Genomic DNA, 23,365 nt, shown 5'->3' on the forward strand with positions numbered 1-23,365 from the left:
AACATGTCGTTGTGGGAGGCCCTTGTTCCAATGCCTTGGAAGCAGGCTAAAATTCTTCTCCTCCTCATAAAACCATCCCTGGACCCATTTACTCCGGGTAAATACTGCCCTATCTCGTTGCTCCCCAGTCCAGTCTAGGGTTTGTGAAAATGCGGTTACCAACCAACTCACTAAGTATGTCGAGGCCTGGGGTCTGCTCCATCCTGCGCAATCAGGGTGCCGGGCGGCGCACAGCACACAGTATGCTTTACTGGAGGTATCTGAGGCAATCCGAGAGTGCCCCGATGCTGGCGGGGGGGGGGGTAGCCTTGGTTATGCTGGACCTCTTGGTGGCCTTTGATACTGTGCCTCATGCCTTGCTGCTGGATCGCCTCCTGGAGATGGCAGTCTCGGATCTGTGTGGGTTGTATCAGGTCTTTCTTGGATGGCTGTTCTCAGCAGGTTTGGCTTCCACGGTGTGCTTCTGCTCCACAAGCGGTAGCCACTGGTGTACCTCAGGGGTCATCCCTTAGCCCCTTTTCTTTAACATCGTTATTACTCCGCTGGTCTATCTTGTGGAAGCATTAGGGGCTAAGGTGATGGCCTATGCTGATGACACCCAACTGCTGTTTTCCTGGAGTCGGGATGAGGATTCGGTTCTCCCTGCCCAACACTGCCTATCCTTGGTCTTTCAGTGGCTCGCTCAGGCACAGCTCAAATACAATGAGGAGAAATTGGAGATCCTCTTGTATGGCGCATTCCATGACGCCTTCAGAGAGAAGCTATAGCCCCCTGGTTCCCACTTCCCAGCTCTAAGAGTGGTTCTGTCAAGAACCTTGGGGTCTGGTTCAGTGAGAACTTGATCTTCTCCTCGCAGGTCAAGAAGTTGGCGGGCTCTTGCTTTGGCATCCTCAAGTCTTTGAGAAAGTTTCTTCCTTTTCTGCCTAAGGCTGCGAAGGAGACGGTGGCTTGCGTTTTAATTCTCTCACGCCTCGACTATGCTAAATTCATTGTATCCTGGAATTCCGGGTTACCTGTTGGATAAATTGCAGGTGATTAAAAATTCAGCAGCTCGACTCCTACTAGGTCTCTCCAGCAGGTGCAGTGTGCGCACTCATCTGCGATCTTTGCATTGGCTGCCAGCTAAGGCTTGGATAAAATTCAAAATGTTATCCATTGCTCACAAAGCCCTCTATGGGCTGGGTCCCTTCTATCTACAGAATAAGTTGGCATTCTATGCTCCAGAAAGACAGCTGCGTTCGTCCTCTCAACTTTTGGTGCAGACTCCTCGATTCAAGCGCCAAAGGCTTGGTTGGAGCTCTTTTTCCAGGCGGGTGGCTCAGGCATTAAATGCTCTGCCATTGGCTTTGAGGGACATCAAAGACCCTCTGATCATTAAAAAACAGTTGAAAACCTTTCAGTTCTAAGTTCTTTTATCTGTTTTTGACTCAGATCCTTTTCAGATTCACGTCGGGATACTCCCTTGAGATATAACATAACATAACAAAGCAAACACAATAATTCAAAATATGTAAATTGTATTCAAATTTATAATAAAATAAAACAAAATTGTATATGTTCTACATAGCATACCACATTGCCATAAACACATTAAAGAAATAAACAACATACATTATTAGTAAATTATATAGGTAATATAAAAATGAATAAATATAATACATATATACTATGCAATACTGTTGGATTACAAACATGAATAATTGCATTTAATGATAAATACTTGAATAATCATAATAAGAACAAATTCATCTGTAAAAAATTAAAATTATTAGAAATGATTAGCCGCCTCCTTGAAAGTAATGTTTAAGAACAAAATGCACAATGTAAGATCAGTACACGAAGCAGATGAATTGCTACCCAATATGGAGATGGGCGAGGCTTAGACAAAAATAGTTATTCCCTCTTCTGTCTATTTTCCAGCTCATGTTTCTGTCTTTCGTGTCTCCCCTAGCTTTCTACTTGTGCCCCTGGACTATAACTACGGGCTGCAGCAAGGTGTGATAGGTTTAGCTGGAACTGGTCAATCACTGTAAAGATTAGATATAGGTAGTTAAAGGTAGAATTTAAAAAAGAAATGTAAAAAAAAGGGAAGGAAGGAAGAAAGTAAAGGAGAAAAAAAATTATACACATTAAAACAAAAAAATTGACAATTAAGCACTTTGATTGGCCCTTTTTCAGCCTAGGATTGTTTAGGGCTGGATATGTTCTTTTTCTACAATTTCTTTATTTCCGGTACATCACCTTTTTTCTTTTTGGGAAGCATGAGGCTGGCGGGTATCTCCAGGGGGCAACTATCTGGACTCCATACGTCCAGATGATTGGGGTCAGGGGTCTCCATGGGTGGATCGGGGGTGGGAAGGAAGGGCATAGGGCATTGGGGTGGGTGCAGTGGGAGAAAAAAAAATATTCTCATTTTCCCCCTTCATTTTAAATCACCAATTTTAACCTAATCTGCAAGGATACAGGAACGAGCCCGACTGCGATGTTGGGGCTGATGCTGATGCTGGTGTCTCCGATTTTTTCTCCAGAGGACAGGCACAGGTTTGATCCGCCATGAACAGTATACAGATCTTTTCCTGGAATGCCAATGGCCTGCGCACTTGACCAAGAAGAGACACAATCGTACCATATCTCTGGGATTCTCCTGCGCATGTCATTGTCTTTCAGGAAACTCACTTGCTCGAGGAGGAGACGACCTCTCATTTTAAACGTCTGAGTTGGGTTGGCTTGTATGTATGTATCAGCCAGTCAGCAAACATCAGAGGGGTCTTCATTTTATTTAAGAAAGCGGCTAAAGCTCAGGTTCTATCTCAGAAAGTAGATACATGTGGTAGATGGGTCACTGTTAAAGTTTTGATAATGGGGACCTTGCTAACTTTGGCAGGATAATATGGACCTTACCATGACGACCCTTCTAGTCTTAAGACTATGTTCTCTCATTTGCTGGACTTTCCGGAACCGATGGGTCTGTCGGGGGTTTTCAACATTATTTTGAACCCTACACTTGACACGACTGCCAATAACGGAGCTTTGGTCTCTTCCAGATGTCGAGATTTCTTAATCGGAGCTATGAAGCAGCTCACTCTCTTGTATATCTGGAGAGACAGATCAGGCCAGCAGTCAGGTGTTTCATACCTTAATTACAAGTATCAGCACCAATCCAGAATTGATTTCATGCTGATCAGTTATTCATTAAGAGGCAGGGTAAGAAATATCACATATCTGGCCCCTCACCTCTCAGACCATTCAGGGGTTCCTCTGGGACCTGAATGACCAGCTCCTAGTTCGATTAGAACATGATCTTTTGACCACACCTTACATTTGGAGTAAGAGGAGATCTCCTTTCTTACACAAGAAAATTAATGGTTTTTCGAGGTAAATTCTGGCTCAGCTTCAATAACGACAGTCTGGGACTCATTAAAAGCGTTTTTGCGGGGCCAAATCACCAGTAGGTTCAGCTACAGAAATAGAAAATACAAATAAGAGATCTCTGATATTGAAAGCAGGATGAAGGAAACAGAAGCCAATATTTCCAGCCACGTTTTCCCTGAAATCCTGCAATAACGTCAAGCAGAGATTGATAGTTTAAAGGCTCAGCTAGAAAATGATCTCAATACTAGGCTTACTCGGAGATGGGAGGCCAGTAAAATCTCTCACTTCGAGTATGGGGAAGGGGCAGGTAAGCTCCTCACATGGAAGAGTAAATCAGACTGTGCGAGGAGTTACATCAAGGAAAGTGTTAACAATAATGGTGTCCAATCTACAGACAATGAAATTCGTGTTGCTTTTCAGATCTTTTGCCAAGATATATATCATGAAGACACTAGGGTGGAAAACCTTAGTGCACAGACGTGGCTTGCTGATATCTCCCTCCCCTCACTCAATTCAGTCCAGCAGCAACATCTAGATCAGGCATTCTCTCACGCTAAGGTTAGAGATGCAATTTCACGCTCCAAGAATAGTAAGGCGGCGGGCCCAGATGGGCTCCCAGCCGAGATTTAAAGACCGATGAGTGACAAGATTGTCCCTACCCTGACACTTCTTTTTAACCAGATATTACAAGAGGTACTACATCTCCCTCTTTCGTAGAATGAGGCCATCATAGTCCTGATCTTGAAACCAGGGAAAGTTCCACCAAATTGTGGGTCTTACAGGCCCATATCACTCTACAATGCCGATTATAAAATCTTTACCTCAATATTGGCAGCAAGACTGGGACTGGTGGCAGGGGATCTCCTCCATTTAGATCAAAAGGGTTTCGTCAGGGGTCGACAGCTTTCACATCTTACCTATGATCTCATAGGGGCGATAGATCTGGCCTCCACATATTCCATCCCATTGGCAGCTATGACTCTCAACGCAACCAAGGCCTTCGGCAGGTTGACTTGAATCTACCTGTCAGAGGTCTTGAAGAAATGTAATCTGGGAGAAAAATGTTGTCGCACAATACAGTCTATTTACCAGCATCCAACAGCCAGATTTCTGGTAAATGGTAATCTCTCCAATTCATTTAAAATCTCCAAGAGGACCAAACAGGGTTTCTCACTCTCCCCTCTCCTTTTTGATTTATACATAGAGCCATTTGCTCAACGACTTAGGGACAACCCTAATATCCAGCCTTTTAAATGCAGAGAGTGGGAGAGGAAGGTAACCCTTTATGCAGATGATATTCTTGTTTCTCTGCAAATTTACAGGCAGCATTTCAAACTGTTCTTAGTCTGGCTCAGGAGTTTGGGCTTGTCTCGGGCTATGGAATAAATGCCTCACAAACGGAGATTGTGGTTTGGAACTTAGGAGTAAACCAGCATCAGTACCATATCAATTCTAAAAGGAAGCACTGATTCGAGCATTGCTGAGACCAACTTGACCAGGGTAGCAAAGGAGTGCCAGAGGCTAATGAAATCTTGAGCCTCACTCCCTCTATCCATTATTGGTAGAGTCAATCCCGTCAAGATGTCAATACTCCCCAAAATTACTTTCATTTGTAACTGTATCTTCCTCTATTTTGAGAAATCTTTAATTGACAAATTGCAGAGGGACATACATTTGTTTGTCTGGGCATATAAATCACCCAGGATCGCCTGGAAAAAACTGAGGTGCACAAGAGAAAAGGGAGGTCTTGCTTTGCCAGATATTCAGCTTTATGCCTGGGCCTTCCAACTCTCTCATCCACGCATGCTCTTGAAAATGCCTGTCAATACGGGGATGGGCACAATGTTTCTAGCTATACTCAGGGCTGCTAATTTGTTGGTGGAAGGTTTCCTATTTAAATTTGGCAATCCAAAGTTCTTTAAAAAAATCAAGCTGAAGGTTCCTCAGGGCTTAGCTAAAACATGGGTAAAATTAAGCAGCTCAGACACACTTGACTACTTTTCCAGTCAGTCTCCCCTTTCGGATTCCCCTGGGGCACCAGAATGCTTGAGGGATAAGCTGGCAATTCCCTTGACGGTTCTTTTGTTTTTTGGGAGAAACTTAGGGATAAAGTGGGTGTTGGTCTTTCTAGATTCAAATACTGTCAGCTAGAAAGTTGGGCTCATTCACACTCTCAAACCGTTGGAGGAAGTCTTCTCGGAGGTGACAATTCCCTGGAACATCAGCTCGTAACTAAGCTCCCAGGGAGGAAGGATGTTTCTTTTTGGTACCACGCCATCTCTGAGGTGGTTGACAGTGAATTCAGACTTGCCGAGGACTTGTGGGGAGGGCCCTTACCAGCACAAGACTGCAATACATTATGGCAGAGTTCATGTAAGATTTTATATGAAGTGGTAAAACCTGCATGGCTAAAAAGGAACCACCTGCTCAATATTTGTAGGGCATATTTTTCTCCACTAAAACTGTCAAAAATCACTGAAGGTTCACCTGTTTGCTGCAAGATTTGTAGACAGGTCTTGGCTTCCGACACCCATATGTTTAAGGAGTATCCTGCTCTCGTCTCCTTTTGGGACAATATAAACAAAAAATTGGAAACTACCCTGGGAAGCCCTGTTAACATCGACTTACCTTTAATTATATTTGGCTTGGAAGACAATGTCAAGGGCCCTGATAGATCCCTGCTCCATTATGCCATTTTACTAGCCAGGAGACAAATTTGCATAAGATTTATAGATTCAACTCCGCCTTCTTTCTTTGACTGGCAAACCTCGGTTTTGGTGGTTGCTAAGCTAGATCTTATGAGATCAGGAAGCAGGAAGAAGAAAGCATTTTGGAACCTCTTGCAACCTAGATAGGGCTCTGAGAATTCTTTTTTTCTTCCTAAGTCCTATGATTATGCTGCCTTCACACTCTCTGGGCTTTGTTGGAAACTCCCAGTCCGGTATTGGTAGCCCTAGGATAAGGGCCATCTAGTTCCTGGAGCTTAGCAGAAGAGTGGTCTCAGCTGGTGTCTTCATGTCCACCCGAGGAAGTCTTGGTACCAGTAGGTGGGTCTTTTCAATCTCAGATCCCTAGACCTCTCAGCTTGCTGAGTGAGAGCATAGATAACTTGGGTGCACATTGAAGTGAGATTGGCAGCGAATGAGGATTTAAAAAAAATGATATTCTTTTGAGTCTAATTACTTATTTGTATATAATTTGTGAAATCATTAGTGACTGTTCCCAAAATGAACTATTGGTTACCTTTATGGCCACTCTGCACCAAGAACTCTTTGCAGCCGTACGTGTAACGAATGAGGGTAGGTGTACCCCATCTTTAAATCATTAAAGGGGGTACGGCAAGGCTGCATATTAGCCCCCTTACTCTTCACCATCTATATCAACGGCTTGGGTGCGCACCTAGGGGAGCAGGAGGCCGACGTCCCCCATGCAGGAAGCTGTTCAAATCCCGGCGCTCCTATATGCGGATGATGCTGTTTTGATCGCTCGCACGGGTGTTGGCCTCCAGCGCCTCTTGAATGCCTTTGGTTCGTTTATGGAGCGATTGGATCTTAAGGTTAACGTAACCAAGTCACATACAATGGTGGTGGGCCGTGAGTGTAGCAAGAAGAGAAGCAAAACATTCACATGTAGGGGGGACACGGTTTCAAGGGTATCTACATTTCCCTATTTAGACGTACTGTTTGATCAGAAAGGGACCTGGGGCCCGCAGGTAAGAGCCAAGAGGTTGACTGTCATTAGATCATCATCAGCACTTTTGGGATTTGCTGGTAGGCTAGGGGCTAGGCCTATGGAAGCTCTGTTAAAAATCTATAAGAGTAAACCTGTGGCCATTGCACTATATGGTTCTGCATTGTGGGGTTATGTAAACTTGGAACCCATCCAGAGAGCAGAGAATAGATTCATTAGAACCCTGCTTTCTGTACCACAGTCGACCCCAACCTATTCCATTCACAAAGAAGTGGGCCTAAACTTTTTGTATGATATGCTGAGCATGGCCCCTCTGATCTTTTGGTTAAAAACGTGGATGAATGAAGAACTCCCATTAAACCATAAGATCATGTCTGATGTTCTGTCTCTGGACAAATCTAATAAGATTCCCTGGCTGGCCTATCTGGCTAGGGTATTCTCAGACCTGGGACGTCCGGACCTTTTTTCCTCCCCTGAGAAGATCAAGGTACATGATATCGATTTTGTAAAAAAGTCCTTCATGGGAAGGAGGGAAGCGTGCCATGAAGAATGTGAACTGGCAAAACCGTCAGTGAGGGAACATTGCGTTCTTGTTAACTCATTTTCATTAGCACCTTATCTTGGCTTTGTGACAATTCCCTTTCACAGGTTCCTCCTAACTAAATTCAGATTTAATTTGATACATTTTTATTTAGGTTCTTTTTAAAGTTGGCAGAAGCCGGAATTAGCCTTACCTTGTAGCTGCGACCAGTTCTCTGTACAAGATACAATGCATTTTGTCATGTTTTGCGGGCTGTATCTAGAGCCAAGAAAAAAATACTTGTTGCCTATTCTTAAAGAGGCAGGCTTCACTCAAGTGAGACCGGCCCTGCTCTTTTTACAATTACTCCCCAATCCCTACATAGTTTTCTGGTAGCCGCTTCAAGGGTGAAAGCTGCCTGCCTAGATTCGCCTTAAAGCAAATGTTTTACCATTTATACTCATTTCTGAATGAAATACTTTTAATTGCGTGTAAATACTTTTTTAAACTGTCTGTTTGTATTTATCGTTTTTAAGAAAAAACCTTGTATGAAATGTTTTATCTTTTTCTTTTCTTTGTATGGCTTTTAAATAAGCCGAATAAACTGACTGACTGACTGACTGACTGACTGACTGACTGACGACAGGCCTTGGCTTCCGACACCCATATGTTTAAGGAGTATCCTGCCCTCGTCTCCTTTTGGGACAATATAAGCAAAAAATTGGAAACTACCCTGGGAAGCTCTGTTAACATCGACTTACCTTTAATTATATTTGGCTTGGAAGACAATGTCAAGGGCCCTGACAGATCCCTGCTCCATTATGCCAATTTCCTAGCCAGGAGACAAATTTGCATAAGATTGATAGATTCAACTCCGCCTTCTTTCTTTGACTGGCAAACCTCGGTTTTGGTGGTCGCTAAGCTAGATCTTATGAGATCAGGAAGCAGGAAGAAGAAAGCATTTTGGAACATCTTGCAACCTAGATAGGGCTCAGAGAATTCTTTTTTTCTTCCTACGTCCTATGATTATGCTGCCTTCACACTCTCTGGGCTTTGTTGGAAACTCCCAGTCCGGTATTGGTAGCCCTAGGATAAGGGCCATCTAGTTCCTGGAGCTTAGCAGAAGAGTGGTCTCAGCTGGTGTCTTCATGTCCACCCGAGGAAGTCTTGGTACCAGTAGGTGGGTCTTTTCAATCTCAGATCCCTAGACCTCTCAGCTTGCTGAGTGAGAGCATAGATAACTTGGGTGCACATTGAAGTGAGATTGGCAGCGAATGAGGTTTAAAAAAAAATGATATTCTTTTGAGTCTAATTACTTATTTGTATATAATTTGTGAAATCATTAGTGAGCGTTCCCAAAAGAAACTTTGTGTTCATGCAATAAGCTCAAAAAATTGCCTGTGCTTACTTTTATGAATATCTAGTCAATAGTTTTTGAGAAATCATTATTAGAACCATGTGGGGGATAGTATTGAAATGGTTTTATGCACATCGATGCATGTTGGCATCCAGCCGGCTTTTCTGCTCCTACGATGGCAGTCTGGGTTCAACCTCTGATCCGTCAAGATGGGGTGGATGGAGCTCAGAAGCAGTTGAATGATGAGACACTCTGTGCATTGGCTCATCATTGCGAGCAGATAGTAATAACTAGGCAGGATAGCCAGACTTCACTCCTGTCCATGTTAGGTGCATATTAGGGTAACACCTCTTTGCGTGGATCAGAGGTTTCCCCAGCTCCAAATGCATGAACTAGGGTTCTGCATGTTTCTTGATTACATGGGCTGTTGTTTTTTTTCACTCCCTTTACCCAAAAACCATGATACAAACAAGAATCATTTTGACCAATTTATTTTTTTCACAGGCGTCCTGGTTTTTCTAATTTCAGATGCTGCACTATGTGAGGCATGTGCGCTTTAACACCAATTCTGGGGAGGAGTTCTTCTTTGATGGGAAGGGTGATGCACCACCGGTTTTTGATTTGGTAAACATCCGGATCCCCTCTGAGAGCACTGTGAGACTGGTGAAGGTGGGGACCTATGATTTCAACTCCCTTGAGGGGAGGCATGTCAGGCTAGAGGATGATGCTATGATGTGGAACACAGAGGACAACCAGGTGAGAATCTTTGGTGATTCATTCATGAAAAGGGTCAGTTAGTAACGCCTGACAAAAGAAACAGATCAATGCAAATTATGAAAATAAATCCATGGAGAGCGATAAGGTAATTTTTGTATTTAATTTCTCAAAGAGGTGTTCCTTACAATGTTAAAATGTCTTAAGCTCTGTAATTAGCAGAGCAGAAAGTTAATAGGGCACCCCACTTCTGCCTCATAAGCTCAGGCAGCCCTACAACCATGCCTTACAGAGGCTTGGTAATTATTTAATCATTCACATGTTAGGGTGTAGAGAACTTGTATGTTATCCCACACTCTTACCACATTGACTTCATGTATGCAGACATATAGCTGGTGCCCATTAGTGCCCTAGTCACTTCAGGTGCAGTCCTGGGAGGGATGGCATCTGCGTATCTATTAGCATGGCCCACCAAAGGCAAGCTAAACCTATAGCTGAGACAGTTTTCAGGTCCAACGGGACTACAATGGTGATGTTCACTCTTTTAAAGGGGTGTCAATGATATATAGGTGACCAATGCATCTACCCATGGAACACATTTCCAATACAGGCGAATCTAAAGCATCAATTTGAGCTACTTCTGGAGCTGCTATGCCAGGCAGGGCCAGGCACTGTGGCTTTTCATGTCTTAGAAGATCTCACTAAAGGGCTTTGGCTGCCTTGTGTCACCTTGCTTGTTGCAGCCAAAGCTTTGTCTCTGATTCCATCTCTTTCTTATAATGCTGTCCGAGGGGGTGACATCCTCTAGATTGAACCTCTATGTTTGACACAGTTAGGGTGACAAATCCTAATGAAACTGGCCTGTGAGGTTACTTTTGAATGCTTCACGCTATCTGCTGTGGGGGATCTCTTCTAAAACAAAACTGCTTGGGGGAACCTTTATTTTACTTTCTGCTAATTGCTGTGGGAATTCTTTAAAACAAAATTGCTTTGGGGAATTCTATTTTACGTGCTGCTATTTGCTGAATACTTTTGTTGCTATTTGTTTTTATTTCACCACATGTGGAGTGTGTTATACTCTTTATAATTTAAATTCTTATCGGGATTCGTTTCGTCCCAGGCGGCAATTTTGGGCTCCTCACACTCTGAGTTTGGTCAGCGCTCCACTTGTTGCACACCACCCGCCCACTGCCTTTATTTATTGGCCATGTTACGGACGCGCAGCGGGCGCGCCAAAGGAAGCCCGTCTGCATCCGTCCGAGACCGACCAGGACCAGGGGCCAAGAATAATGCCCAAATTTTAGCTACCTATGTACAGTTAATTCAATATTCCTCTGACCAACTGCTGAATCTACGTGGTAAGCACTATTTGGATTGTAGCATATTGTGTCCTAAAGAGGATACTACCATCTGCTCTTGCTGCAATTACACTTTTAGCACTAAATCCGAAAGTTCAATTACAGACAAAATTCCATTGCAGCAAAACCATGGCTTCTCTTCTTCTAATAAAGTTTTTAACTTTTGTAATATTAATTGTCGATCCCTCCCTAAACATAAGGTAGACGTGTATAAGTTATTAAGCAGTGACCAACCTGATGCTATCTTTTTAACAGAACCAAGGCTGCATAGAAAGCTCAGGACCTGATGTGGCCACAGCTTTACCTGCAAACTATGCCATAGTCAGAAAAGATAGAAATTCTATGGTAGTAGGAGGCATTGCACTAATTTAAAAAAATGTTACATATGTACGTTTGAGGGTCTGCCTCTTGCTGATTGTGAGACAGCTCTTTTTAAACTTACCCTGACTGCTCAGTTTACTCTCTCTGCTGTGTTGATTTATCGACCCCCAGGACCGGCTGGTCATTGGGCGTTGCTCCTCATCTACTCAAAATGGGTAATTTCACCATTCTGGGTGATTTAAATCTCCATCTTGATAATAATGAGTGTACCACTAGCAGCACATTGATTGCAGAACTGTCTGCAATGAATATACTACTTCATAATAGTTGCCCGATGCATATGGCTGGCCACTTACTAGATCCAATTTTTTCCAACTTATCCCACATCCATTGTCCGCCTGCTCTTCCTTTATGTTGGTCAGATCACTTTGCAGTTCAGTTTCAATATATAGCTCAGTTGAATCTGGTTACACCGCTACCTGGAACACGCTCACAATCCAGAAAGTGGGGAAAACTGGATATGGCCCTCATATTATTAGACTTGAGGGGTGCATTTGACACGGTTTCTTATACTGCGTTAATTGAATCCTTGCAGTCTCTTGGCATTATCACAACAGCACTTGGTTGGCTCTCCTCTTTTTTATCTAAGCGGACTTTTCAAGTTTTTTCATCTAGGGATACTTCAAAAATCCACTCTTCTCCTTATGGGGTACCTCAAGGGTCGGTTTTAGGTCCTCTTCTGTTCAATGTATATGTAGAACTGCAGAAGAAGCAGGGTTGTCTCTTTTTTCCTATGCCGACGACACCCAAATATTTTTTTCTCTTTCTGCGGAAAAGCTGCCAGGACCTTCAACCCTTCAAACGGGCTTGAGTAACATCGCATCTTGGATGCAATCCAATCTACTCAAGCTCAACGGTGAAAAAACTGAGATCCTTATTTTTGGGAAAAACACAGACCTTTGGGGCCCCCAACCTTGGCCCAATGTAATGGGGCCTTTACCCCTGCCCACCTCTCAAGTCCGCAATCTGGGATTCATCACTGATAGTAAATTATCTATGAAGCAACAGGCAGTAGAAACTGCAGCCACCTGCTTCACCATTCTTAAATGTTTGAAGAAAATCATCTTGATGCTCCCGAATGTTATCCAAAAGAATGTAGTTGAGGCTCTTGTAACATAAACACTGGACTATGGGAACATTCTTTTTTTGGGAGCTAACAAAGATGTGCTACGTAAGCTCCAGGCAGTGCAGGATTCTGCTGCTGGATTTTTCTGCAGAATCCCAAGAATGTCCCCTACTTCTAATTCCTTGAGAGATCTGATTTGGCTTAGGGCAGAAAATTGAACTAAATTTAAAGCTCTGAACTACATGTTCAAGATCAAGACTGGTACTGCTCCCCAACACCTGCAAAATCTAGTTCGCCAATATCAGCCTTCCCGTCTGGTATGTTCCTCGACTCAGGAAACATTTGTGATTCCCAGGATAAACTCACAAGAATGGGTGGACGCTCTTTTTCTTATCTCTCTCGGTCCACTCTTGTGGAATTCTCTCCCCATAGTGATCTGTAAAGAAACACTTTACTCTCATTTTCGTAAGCTACTAAAAACCTGGCTGTTCAAACAATACATTTTCACTTTCTTCTATTTCTTGGTTCCTCCTGGCTGGCGCTGGGAAACCTTTTTTTGTGTAGCTGTGTGCTTTACAAAATTAATTTAACATAACATAACACTAATCACTGTGTTTTGCGCTTTTTGCAGTGAAATACCACAGACAGTGACCTCACTTTATCTGTGTCTCTGTTATAGCATTCTGATGCTTGTACAATCCTTGATGGATGCAGCAATATATTCAAGTGCAAGCTGGAGCACTCTGTTGTGACTTTGCAAGCAAATGAAATGAAAAGTGAACAAGAATAACATGACCTTCCTTGTGGCACTGATACTTGTTCAGGACATGAAAGCGAGTACACCCTCTGCTTGTTTCATGTATGTTTTATGAGTAGGTACAATAGGGAAAGGAGTGCAGATTGTCCACCAATAATAAAGTCTCAGGGCCCTAATTCAAGCACAGTTGAAAGCCTGGGACCCTAGGTAGGTGTGGAAATAGGCTTAAACAGGTCTACCATCAGTAGGGTGTAAAGTCACTACATTCCACAGACATGCAATCACTGTCGTTATGACAACCACAGACTTCTCAAAATGCTGGGATAGCTGGGGGCACAAAAGGAATTTTTACCAATTTGAAGACACTTGTAGGTAAAGTGTTCCCTGAAATATGGAATATGGCTGTGTTCATCCTGGTTTATAGGGACCAGAATGAGACCTGATAAAGAGGTACACAACTTATGGAGTAGACAAGGGTCTACAAAAATAACCATTGGGGGTTCCCTATGTGTTCTCTTCCATGGGATCACATTCACTCTGAGCACATGACCTTTTAACTCAGGAACATACAATACATTTGTATGTGTAATAATAAACTCTGTAGACTGTTGTGTTTCACACAGGTACCCCGATATAGGCTCAGGTAGTGTATACATCTTTCACCTACATTTCCCCTGCCATTACACTACATAACATTCATGGTACGGACCTTTTAAATAGTTACAGTAATGCCCAACATGACATGGTGTTTTCTCTGAAAACTAGCCTCATTCATTATGCATGAGGATTCTTGGAATCACTTCAGCACACCATCTCCTGCATAATAACTATGTATAAGGGTCATTCCTTCCATCATCCTAGACCGACGTGACACAGAAAGGTATATTCCTGAGGGTACCACTTTGGGTATATAAACAGCACATCTCTGCTGAGGCAGGAGAGAAGAAAAAGGACTTCCATGCTGACACCTTGACGCAAGACGCTAAGATTCCAGCATGCAGACACTCTAGCTCGCAGTGGTCTGACATCTCTCGCAGGGTGTCCATCTCGAGACCAAGACGGGGTCGCACAGTCTCTCAATTCAGATAATGGGGGTGGCTTCAGCCAAGGGGGCTTCTGGACTCTATACCTACATACATGCTGGCTTTGCTTAGGTACATCTTGTTAGATTTGCATTGCTGGAGTCTGCATCATTTCGGTCATGTATTCATTGTTTTAGCACTATGGTAAGAATCTACCATCCATTTACTCTATTGGTGCTTATATTCATTTATATCTGTTTCTGTCCCATGGTCGTTTCAGCACACCTATTTTACATTAGAATGACGCTGGTTCAATAAATACTTATTGAAAACGTCCCCACAGTTAATTCTGTGTCTTTCTCTGGAACATAGTGAGCCCGAGTGACTGAAAAAAAAGTAATGTACTGTTTCTATGATCCGAGATGGGACAAGGTTGTCATGTTTGAAAGTTGCCAAGAACTATTCTCTACTTGGTAAGAGGAATTTATAGTCACACTTCGAGCTCGCTGGTATACAGGCTAACATACTCAGTGGGGGTTTCTGGAATCAGTCTGGACACCAATGCCACAGTGTATGATGTCTAAACATTCAGATCCTGTATAGGGTTATAGGAACTACAGGACAAGGCAGCCTCTATGTGCAGAACATTTCTCTTTCCCTTTCCCCTTACCTAGCCTTTGGTTATAACCGGAAAGGGAGCTGCTCTCTCTCCTGTAGCTCCGGCAGCCATGCCTTTGCCCAGGTAGAACTCAGTGCAGGTAGGGGTTTGAGCCTTGGCTCCTGCCTAGGTTGTACCCTCTGGTTTTTGCCCGTTGCCCAGCTGTCTCTCCTGTTGTGCTTCTCTCTTTTCTTCTATTTTGGGCCTTGTTTTTGCATGTTGTTCTTGTTTTATTTTATTTATCATGACCTGCTTGCTATTGTGCCGTTCCGCCCCGTCTGCCTGATTTTCCTGCTTCCGGCTTCCCCACCTGCCGCTGCTGCCCCCTTGGCTCCTCCCCTCTACCGTCTCCTGCTCCCGCCTCCCAGATATGCCGGCCGCTGCTTGGTGAGCACAAGCAGGACGTCCGACTTTGGCCAGGGGCCAGATCTCTCCCCCGTAGTTCCGGCTGCCATGCTGTGTCTCTGCCTCGGCAGGTAGGGGTTCAAGCCTTGGCTCCTGCCTATGGCACGCCCTTTGTTTTGGCCCCATTGCCCCTCTGCCTCTCCTGTTGTGCTTCTCTCTTTTCTTACATCAGACTTAAACAACTGGTCATCACACTGACCCACAGATCAGGACACACCCTGGACCCCATCTTTGGGGCAGGAAACAGCGTCCACTTCAGCCACACAATGCAACCATTATAGACTGACTACCACTGCGTACACTACACCGTCTACCAACCCAATGTACCCAAACCAGCCCTACACCCACCACGAAGAAACTAGAGAAAGGTAACCGATGAGCAACTTAACTCGACCCTTACCCGAGACAACCAAACCTGGGCATCTGATGCAAACAACGCAGTCAGAGAACTCCACACCTGGATCTCCAACCCCGACATTCAATGCTCCAGGATAGCCGCCTAGTTCACCAACGCTCTCCGAGAAGCCAGGCATATCTGCAGATGCCTGGAGAAGAACTGGAGAAACACTAAGACAACCGAATACCACACTACCTGTAAGCTTGCCATGACAACAACCACTACCAAATCAGAGCCACCAAGAGGTACTTCATCCATAACAAAATCCTTGCCAACTCCACCAACTCCAAGGAACTTTTCAGCATCATTCAAGAATTTGCCAATCCATGCAGCGAAGCCACAGACATCACCCCATCCCAAGACCTCTGCGACAAGCTTGGAACCTACTTCTTCCTCAAAATCAAAACTCTCTACGACATCTTTGTCAAACATCCACCGGGTGCCACAGATGCGCCCCACCCCCAAGAGACACCTGCCAGCCCACCATCACCAATTGGACACCAAGCACAGCCGAAGATACCACATTGACCATGAAAGGCATTCTCTTGGGGGCCCCCACCGACCCCTGCCCCCTCACATCAACCACAAAGCCACAGTCCCCATTACACCCGAACTACACACACCACACCATCAACACCACCTTCAAAACAGGCACCTTCCCAGATGACTGAAAGCGCGCAGAAGTCAGAGCCCTGCTCAAGAAGCCCACAGCTGAACCCACCGACCTCAAGAACTATCTTCCATCTCGCTCCTCCACTTTGCAGCCAAATTCACAGAGAAAACAGTCAACAGGGACCTGATACGATTCATCAAAGAGAACACAGTCCTCAACCCGTCCCAATCTGGATTCCAAAGCAACCACAGCACAGAGACTGCCCTACTGGGCACCACAGATGACATCTGCAGCCTTCTGGACCTAAGCCACTATGAAGCCCTCATCCTTCTCGACCTATAATGCAGCCTTCGACACTGTCTCCCACCACACACTAGCCAATAGACAACATGATACAGGTATAGAAAGAACAGCCCTGGGATAGATCTGATCATTCCTCACCAGAAGAAGCCAAAGGATCAGACTACAACCCTTCCTCTCTGACCCCATGATAAACACCTGCGGAGTCCTACAGGGGTCATCACTGAGCCGGACCCTCTTCAACATCTACATGGCTCCCCTCGCAGCCTAAACATTGTATTTTGGGCCGACAACACCCAGCTCATTCTCTCCCTCACCAAAGACCCCACCACTGCCAGACTCAACTTCCAGAGAGGAATGCAAGACATTGCAGTCTGGATGATCAACAGCTGCCTGAAGCTCAATGCCAAAAAGACAGATGTCCTCATCCTCAGTACCTCCCCTTCTGCATGCCCTTGGAAGCCCTACTACCCCCTCAGACTACATCAAGAACCTCAGTTTTGTTCTCGACTCATCACTCACCATGAACACAGAGGTCAACACCGTCACCTCCAGCTGCTTCTACACCCTCAACATCCTCTGCAGGACCTTCAAGTGGATCCCACCTGTGTCAAGGAAGACAGTCACCCACGTACTCATCACCAGCAGACTGGACTACTGAAATGCCTTCTACACCGGCATCAACAAGTCCCTAGTCTGCAAACTCCCGACAATATAGAACGCCGCTGCCAGACTCATTCTCGGCATCCCCAACACGAACACATCAGCTAACACCTACACAGACTCCACTGGTTCCCCATGGAGAAAAGAGTCATCTTCACAATCCTCACTCACCCCTACAAATGCCTACACAATGACAGACACAAATACCTCAATGAAAGAATCAACTTCCACGTACCCAAATGAAACCTCCGATCTTCCAACCTCGCACTGGCTGAAACCCTGTGCATCCACAGAGCCAGAGCAGGCGTAATATCCTTCTCCCACATAGCTATCCAGACCTGGAATGAGCTACCAGCAGACATGCACCCTCCCTGAACACCTTCAGAAATACCCTCAAGACCTGGCTGTTCAGCTAGACAGATCTACATACCCCTTCCTCAGCGCCTTGAGATCATCACGGGTGAGTAGCACGCTTGCATTTCCCTGATTGATTGATTGATTGAAGTGATACAGTGGGGTACGACATGGCATGGATTGTTATGGTGTGGTATGGAAAAGTATGGTTTGCTATGGTATGCTATGGCACAGTTAAGTACCTGATAGTATCCTTATGTAGCACCATGCCATGTGTCATTTATTTTTCATCATGTGATTTATGGTTTTTGTTCCTCATTCTCTATCTGTTCCTTTCCCCAGGCTCCCAGTTCCTTCTGCAGTGAGAGCTGCCTTCCTGGGTACAGACAGTCTGCGAGGAAAGGATGGCCTGTCTGCTGCTTCGACTGTGTTCCCTGCTCTGCTGGTGAGATTTCAAATGAGACAGGTGAGTATCTATTGAGTCTGACGAGCATACGTCGCAAGACCAAGGTCTGCATTTTTATTGATTTCAAGACTCAAGCATGTTCATGGAGGTAACATTAACATCTGTCAGACTGCCGTATCTATGAAGCATTAGTTAGAACCTTTAAGGAACATGTTCAAAATGTCCTCTTGTCTTTGAGCTATTATCGCCTGGTCCACAGGATGCAGTGACGTCTATAGCCTCATATGAGAGTCAGTAGACTGGGGTGAGTAACTAACCACTGTTGGCCATATTTATGGATAAGTGGCACAGCCCAGCAAGGTACCTTGCCACCCTTCATCCCAGAGGGCAAGAATGTACCGTATTTATCAAAGTATGGCTCGCATCTGCCCTTTCCCCAATGCTGGTGCACAATGGCCTGATTGGCACCCTTCACAATGGTGTAAGGGTGTCTCTGTTTCATTTAAGAGTGTTTTTGTGCAGAAAGGGGAACATTTCTACACAAAAATATCCCATGAGGCTGTTTCCTCTTTCTAAATGAGCTGCAGACTGCAACACACATAGAAAGAGCAACAAATAAGGACAAATAAAAACATTTCTAGGGCAATCCCAGGTCTATAACTTCTGGTAAATCTTGCAAGAGTGATGCAACTCCCTTCGTTGTGATGCCCTTAAGTGCTGTTCCTCATCAGTTCTACAGTATAAGGAGTACGATGAATGTCTGCGAGGGGGTGAACCAAAAATGAATGAGAGTTGGTTCTCTGGTTTTGTGTCATGGTGGACCCTAGGAAATTGATTTGGAGTTTTAAAGATGTGGACGCCTCTTCACCTGATTCATTTCTGGGCGTTGTATTTCAGGGCTGCAGGGAGCCTGTCTTTGTGTGTTAAGCAGGTCCTTTTAAATATGCATCTGACTTCAGTAGGGAGCCAGGGGTTGATGTGACCGAAGTGTTTCACTTCTGTAATCGGTCTTGTTGTTCTTCTCAGAGCCATGTGCAACTTGTGCGTACCTGTGAGTTGAGCACTTCCATAGCCAAGTCTTGACATGAGCACCTCATCTCTGATATTATTGATGGTTTCATCCTAAGTGCTTTCAACACGAGTCATATTCTAATTCTCATTTGGGATTTGCAGTTTAGATGATATGTTCACTGCTAACATATGCACATTTAGAAAAATCTGGTTGTTGGCTAAATGAGTGTGAGCTCTGGTTAAGCTACAGCCACAGAAAACAGTCAGGCTTAACTTAGAGGCAAAGTGTAAAGATTTTATGCAGTACACAAACAGTAATAAAGTGAAAACACAACATAAGGAAAATCCCAAACTAGTTTAGAATTATAGAGAAAGTTTTATTAACTATTTTGACATCAACATGACAACAATCTAATCAATTAACCAGGAGTTATACATTTTTAAATTTTTGAGTGAAATGTAGCCTTTAAAAGATCAAAGCACCAACTGTGGATATCTGTTTGCACTAGACTTGGTCAAAGCCTAATGTTAAAGCCAACTGTGCTGGTTCAGATACAAGAAGTCAATTGGGCCGGTCTGCCCTAACCTTCTAACTTAGAAACATGTCTAAACAAAAATGTCTGAGAAGGTAGATGTTCAGCGAGGCAAAACTGCAGGAGTGTCTGAGGAGGGAATGTCACTGTTGGATGGCCATGAAGCAAAGCTGCTGATTTTTACCTTCAGACCTATTCGACAAAATGAAAGTAAAAAAACCTTGAATGGGGTAACTTTGAGGGCTGTTGCTGTAGACAGTTCCACGAGATAAGAAACCCCTTTGGTGAAGGGCCCCTGAAACGGATTTGATCTTGGGGAGGATAGCATGGCAGGAGAATCAATCAATCAATTAATCATTTCATTAGTGAAGCACGCTATATACCCAGTGAGGGTCTCAAGGCGCTGGGGGGGAAGGTGGGGGGGCTGGTACTGATCGAAAAGCCAGGTCTTGAGAAGTCTTCTGAAGGCCAGCAGGTCTGTCGTAGGCGGGTAGGGAGTGTGTTCCAGTCTTGGCGGTGAGGTAGGAGAAGGATTTGCCGCCGGTGGTGGTTTTCTGGATGCGCGGAACTGTGGCGAGGGCGAGGTTGGCAGAGCGGAGGCTGCGGGTGGGGGTGTAGAGGCTGAGTCGGTCATTGAGGTATGCTGGTCCGGCGTTGTGTAGGGCTTTGTGTGCGTGGTCGAGGAGTTTGAAGGTGATCCTGTTGTTGACGGGGAGCCAATGCAGGTCTCTCAGGTGGGGTGTGATGTGGCTGCATCGGGGGACGTCGAGGATCAGTCGAGCCAAGGCATTCTGGATGCGTTGCAGCCGTCTCAGGAGCTTGGTTATTGTTCCCGCGTAGAGGGCGTTCCCGTAGTCCAGTCTGCTGGTGACGAGGGCCTGGGTGACGGTTTTCTCGTGTCGGAGGGGATCCATTTGAAGATCCTGCTGAGCATTCGGAGGGTGTTGAAGCAGGAAGCAGAGATTGCGTTGTCCTGCTTGGTCATGGAGAGGGCAGAGTCGAGGATGACCCCCAGGTTGCGTGTGTGGTCGGTGCGTTCTGGGGCTGTTCCAAGCAATGTTGGCCACCAGGATTCGTCCCAGGCTGAGGGGGTGGGGCCGAGAATCAGGACCTCTGTCTTGTCTGAATTCAGCTTCAGCCTGCTGTCTTTCATCCATTCGGCGACATTCTTCATTCCTCTGTGGAGGTTGGCTTTGGCGGTGTGGGGGTCTTCGGTGAGGGATATGTCTCGTCGGATTAGGAGATGATGTTGAGGCAATGTTGTTGTGCGACGTGGGCGAGTGGTGCCATGTAGATATTCAATCAATCAGTACTTTTGTAGAGCGCGCTACTCACCCGTGAGGGTCTCAAGGCGCTGGAGAAAAATGAGAAAAGGGTGGGGTGCTGCTACTGCTCGAATAACCAGGTCTTGAGGTGTTTCCTGAAGGTGAGATGGTCCTGGGTCAGTCGTAGGTGTGCTGGGAGGGAATTCCATGTCTTCTCTGCTAGGTAGGAGAACGATCTTCCTCCCGTGGTGGTTCTGCGAATCTGTGGGACGGTGGTGGGGGCAAGGCTGGATATCGAACAGCGTCGGGCTGAGAGATAATCCCTGTGGAACGCCGCAGATGATCTTGGTGGTCTTGGGGCGGAAGGGTGGGAGGCGGACGCTCTGGGTTCTGATGGAGAGGAAGGATGTGGTCCAGGCCAGGGCCTTCTATTGGATTCCGGTGTCATGGAGGCGTGCTGTTAGAGTGTGGTGGAGACCGTGTCCAAGGCTGCTGATAGGTCCAGAGGATGAGGGCGGCTGTTTCTCCTTTGTCCATAAGGATCCTGATGTCGTCGGTAGCGGCGATGAGGGTGGTCTCGGTGCTGTGTTTGCTGCGAAAGCCAGACTGGGATGGGTCCAGGATGTTGTTGTCTTTGAGGTAGCGGGTCAGCTGTCTGTTGACGATCTTCTCCGTGACATTTGCCAGGAAAATGAGAAGGGAGATGGGCCGGAAGTTTTTGAGGTCGTTGGGGTCCGCATTGGGTTTCTTCAGTAGGGCGTTAATCTTGGCGTGTTTGCAGCTCTCTGGGAAGGTTGCTGTCTCGAAGGAGATGTTGATTGTTTTCGGGAGATGGAGTGTGATGGCTGTGCTGGCTTTGTTGAAAACGTGGTGAGGGCATGGGTCAGATGGGGATCCGGAGTGGATGGAGTTCATGGTCTTGATGGTGTCTTCGTCCCTGACGTTGGACCAGGCAGTTAGGCGACTGGTGCGGGTGGTGGTTGCAGGGGTGGTGGTCTCGGCGGTGGATGTGGGGGTGGCGGTGTTAAAGCTGTTGTGGATGTCAGTGATCTTGCAGTGAAAGAAGGTGGCCTGTGAGTTGCACAGGTCTTGTGTTGGTGGAATGTCTTTTTGTTGGAGCTGGGGATGGAGAGTTCTTTCTCGATGTTGAAGAGTTCTTTGCTGTTGTGTACCAAGCTGTCCAGGCGGCCCTTGAAGGTGGTCCTCTTGGCTGTCCTGATGAGTTGGTGGTGCCTGCAGGTGGCGTTCTTGTGGGCTGTGTAGCTGTCTTGCGTTCGGTCACGGAGCCGTGTCTTCTCAAGCTTCCAACAGGTGCGCTTGGAGGTCCGGAGGTCTTCGGTGAACCATGCGGCTTTTTTGTTGGTGTGATTGGTGGTGGAAGTCTTGAGTGGGGTGAGGGTGTCGGCGCAGTCGTTGATCCACTGTTTGAAGTTCATGGCGGCGGTGTAAGGGTCGGTGGGGTCGGCGGGTGTTCCCAGGGCGAGGGTGGTGGTCGGTTGGTCCTCGGTGACCTTGCCCCAGCAGCAGCGTGGCATCTGTTGGGTGCGGTGGTGTGTGGTGGGTTTCCTGAAGGTGAAGTGGATGCATCTGTGGTCTGTCCAGTGGGGTTTGGTGTTGTGGTTGAAGGAGAGATGGGGACTTGCGGAGAAGATGGGATCCAGTGTGTGTCCAGCGGCATGGGTGGGTATCGTCACAAGCTGATTGAGTCCGAGGTTGGCAAAGTTGTTAATCAGCGAGAAGGAGTTGGCGTCGCTGTTGTTCTTGAGGTGGAAGTTCAGGTGAGGGCATGGGTGCTGATGAGGTCGGTGATGGAGTCGCTGACCTGTGGTCGGGGTCCAGGTGGTCTGTAGACAAGTGTTCCTCTGAGGGTGGTGTGGGGTCAGTGTGGATCTGGAACCCACAAGAAGCCACAAAAAGGTTCAACTGGCAAGCTATCTCAGGCGGATAGGCGAGATGGCTGATCCCTGTTTCCTTCTCATTTTAAGAGCACTTTTTGGCCACATATTGCCTAAATCCTCACTTATACCCAGGGCCTGTAAAGTAAATACTACCGGGGGGCCTGAAGCACTTATTGTGCCACCCACTTAAGTAGCAATTCAAAACATGTCCCAGGCTTGCCAATGCACTGCCATGTCGACATGCACTTAAACCCCTTTCTAAGCCTCAAACTCCCCTTTTATTACATAAAGTTGCCCTAATGCAGGTCCTAAGTAGCCCATAAGGCAGGATGCTGTGTAATTGAAAGCTTGGGCATGTACTTTTAAGTTTTGAACAGGCTCAAATTAAATGTTCTGTGGACACATAATACATGCACGGCCAATGCTTCTAATGATGTCTGATCAACACCAAGAAAGTAATTTATGGGCAACACCAATTTCTATGGGTTTTAGACAAACTCAGTGGGGCTTGCAGAGAATTATCCTGTCGGGAAAGATGAGAGGTTTCTTTGTTTTCCAATTCTGCGTTCTTGTAGGTGATGCTCAATTTGTAAGGCCTGATCCACTATTTTGAAGAAGATGCTGT

General features: G+C 45.7%; 1 protein-coding gene across 1 annotated transcript in view; it reads left to right on the forward strand.

Moving 5' to 3' along the window:
- Positions 1 to 23,365, forward strand: part of LOC147718191 (extracellular calcium-sensing receptor-like) — a 149,552-nt gene that overhangs the window by 71,702 nt on the left and 54,485 nt on the right. The window contains exons 5-6 of the mRNA XM_086967155.1: positions 9,468 to 9,695; positions 17,970 to 18,093. Of these exons, the coding sequence (XP_086823281.1) occupies positions 9,468 to 9,695; positions 17,970 to 18,093 (352 nt within the window). The remainder of the gene's footprint in view (positions 1 to 9,467; positions 9,696 to 17,969; positions 18,094 to 23,365) is intronic.

The sequence above is a fragment of the Lissotriton vulgaris genome, chromosome 4_1 (assembly GCF_964263255.1).
Source record: "Lissotriton vulgaris chromosome 4_1, aLisVul1.2, whole genome shotgun sequence".
NCBI classification, from domain to species: Eukaryota; Metazoa; Chordata; class Amphibia; order Caudata; family Salamandridae; genus Lissotriton; species Lissotriton vulgaris.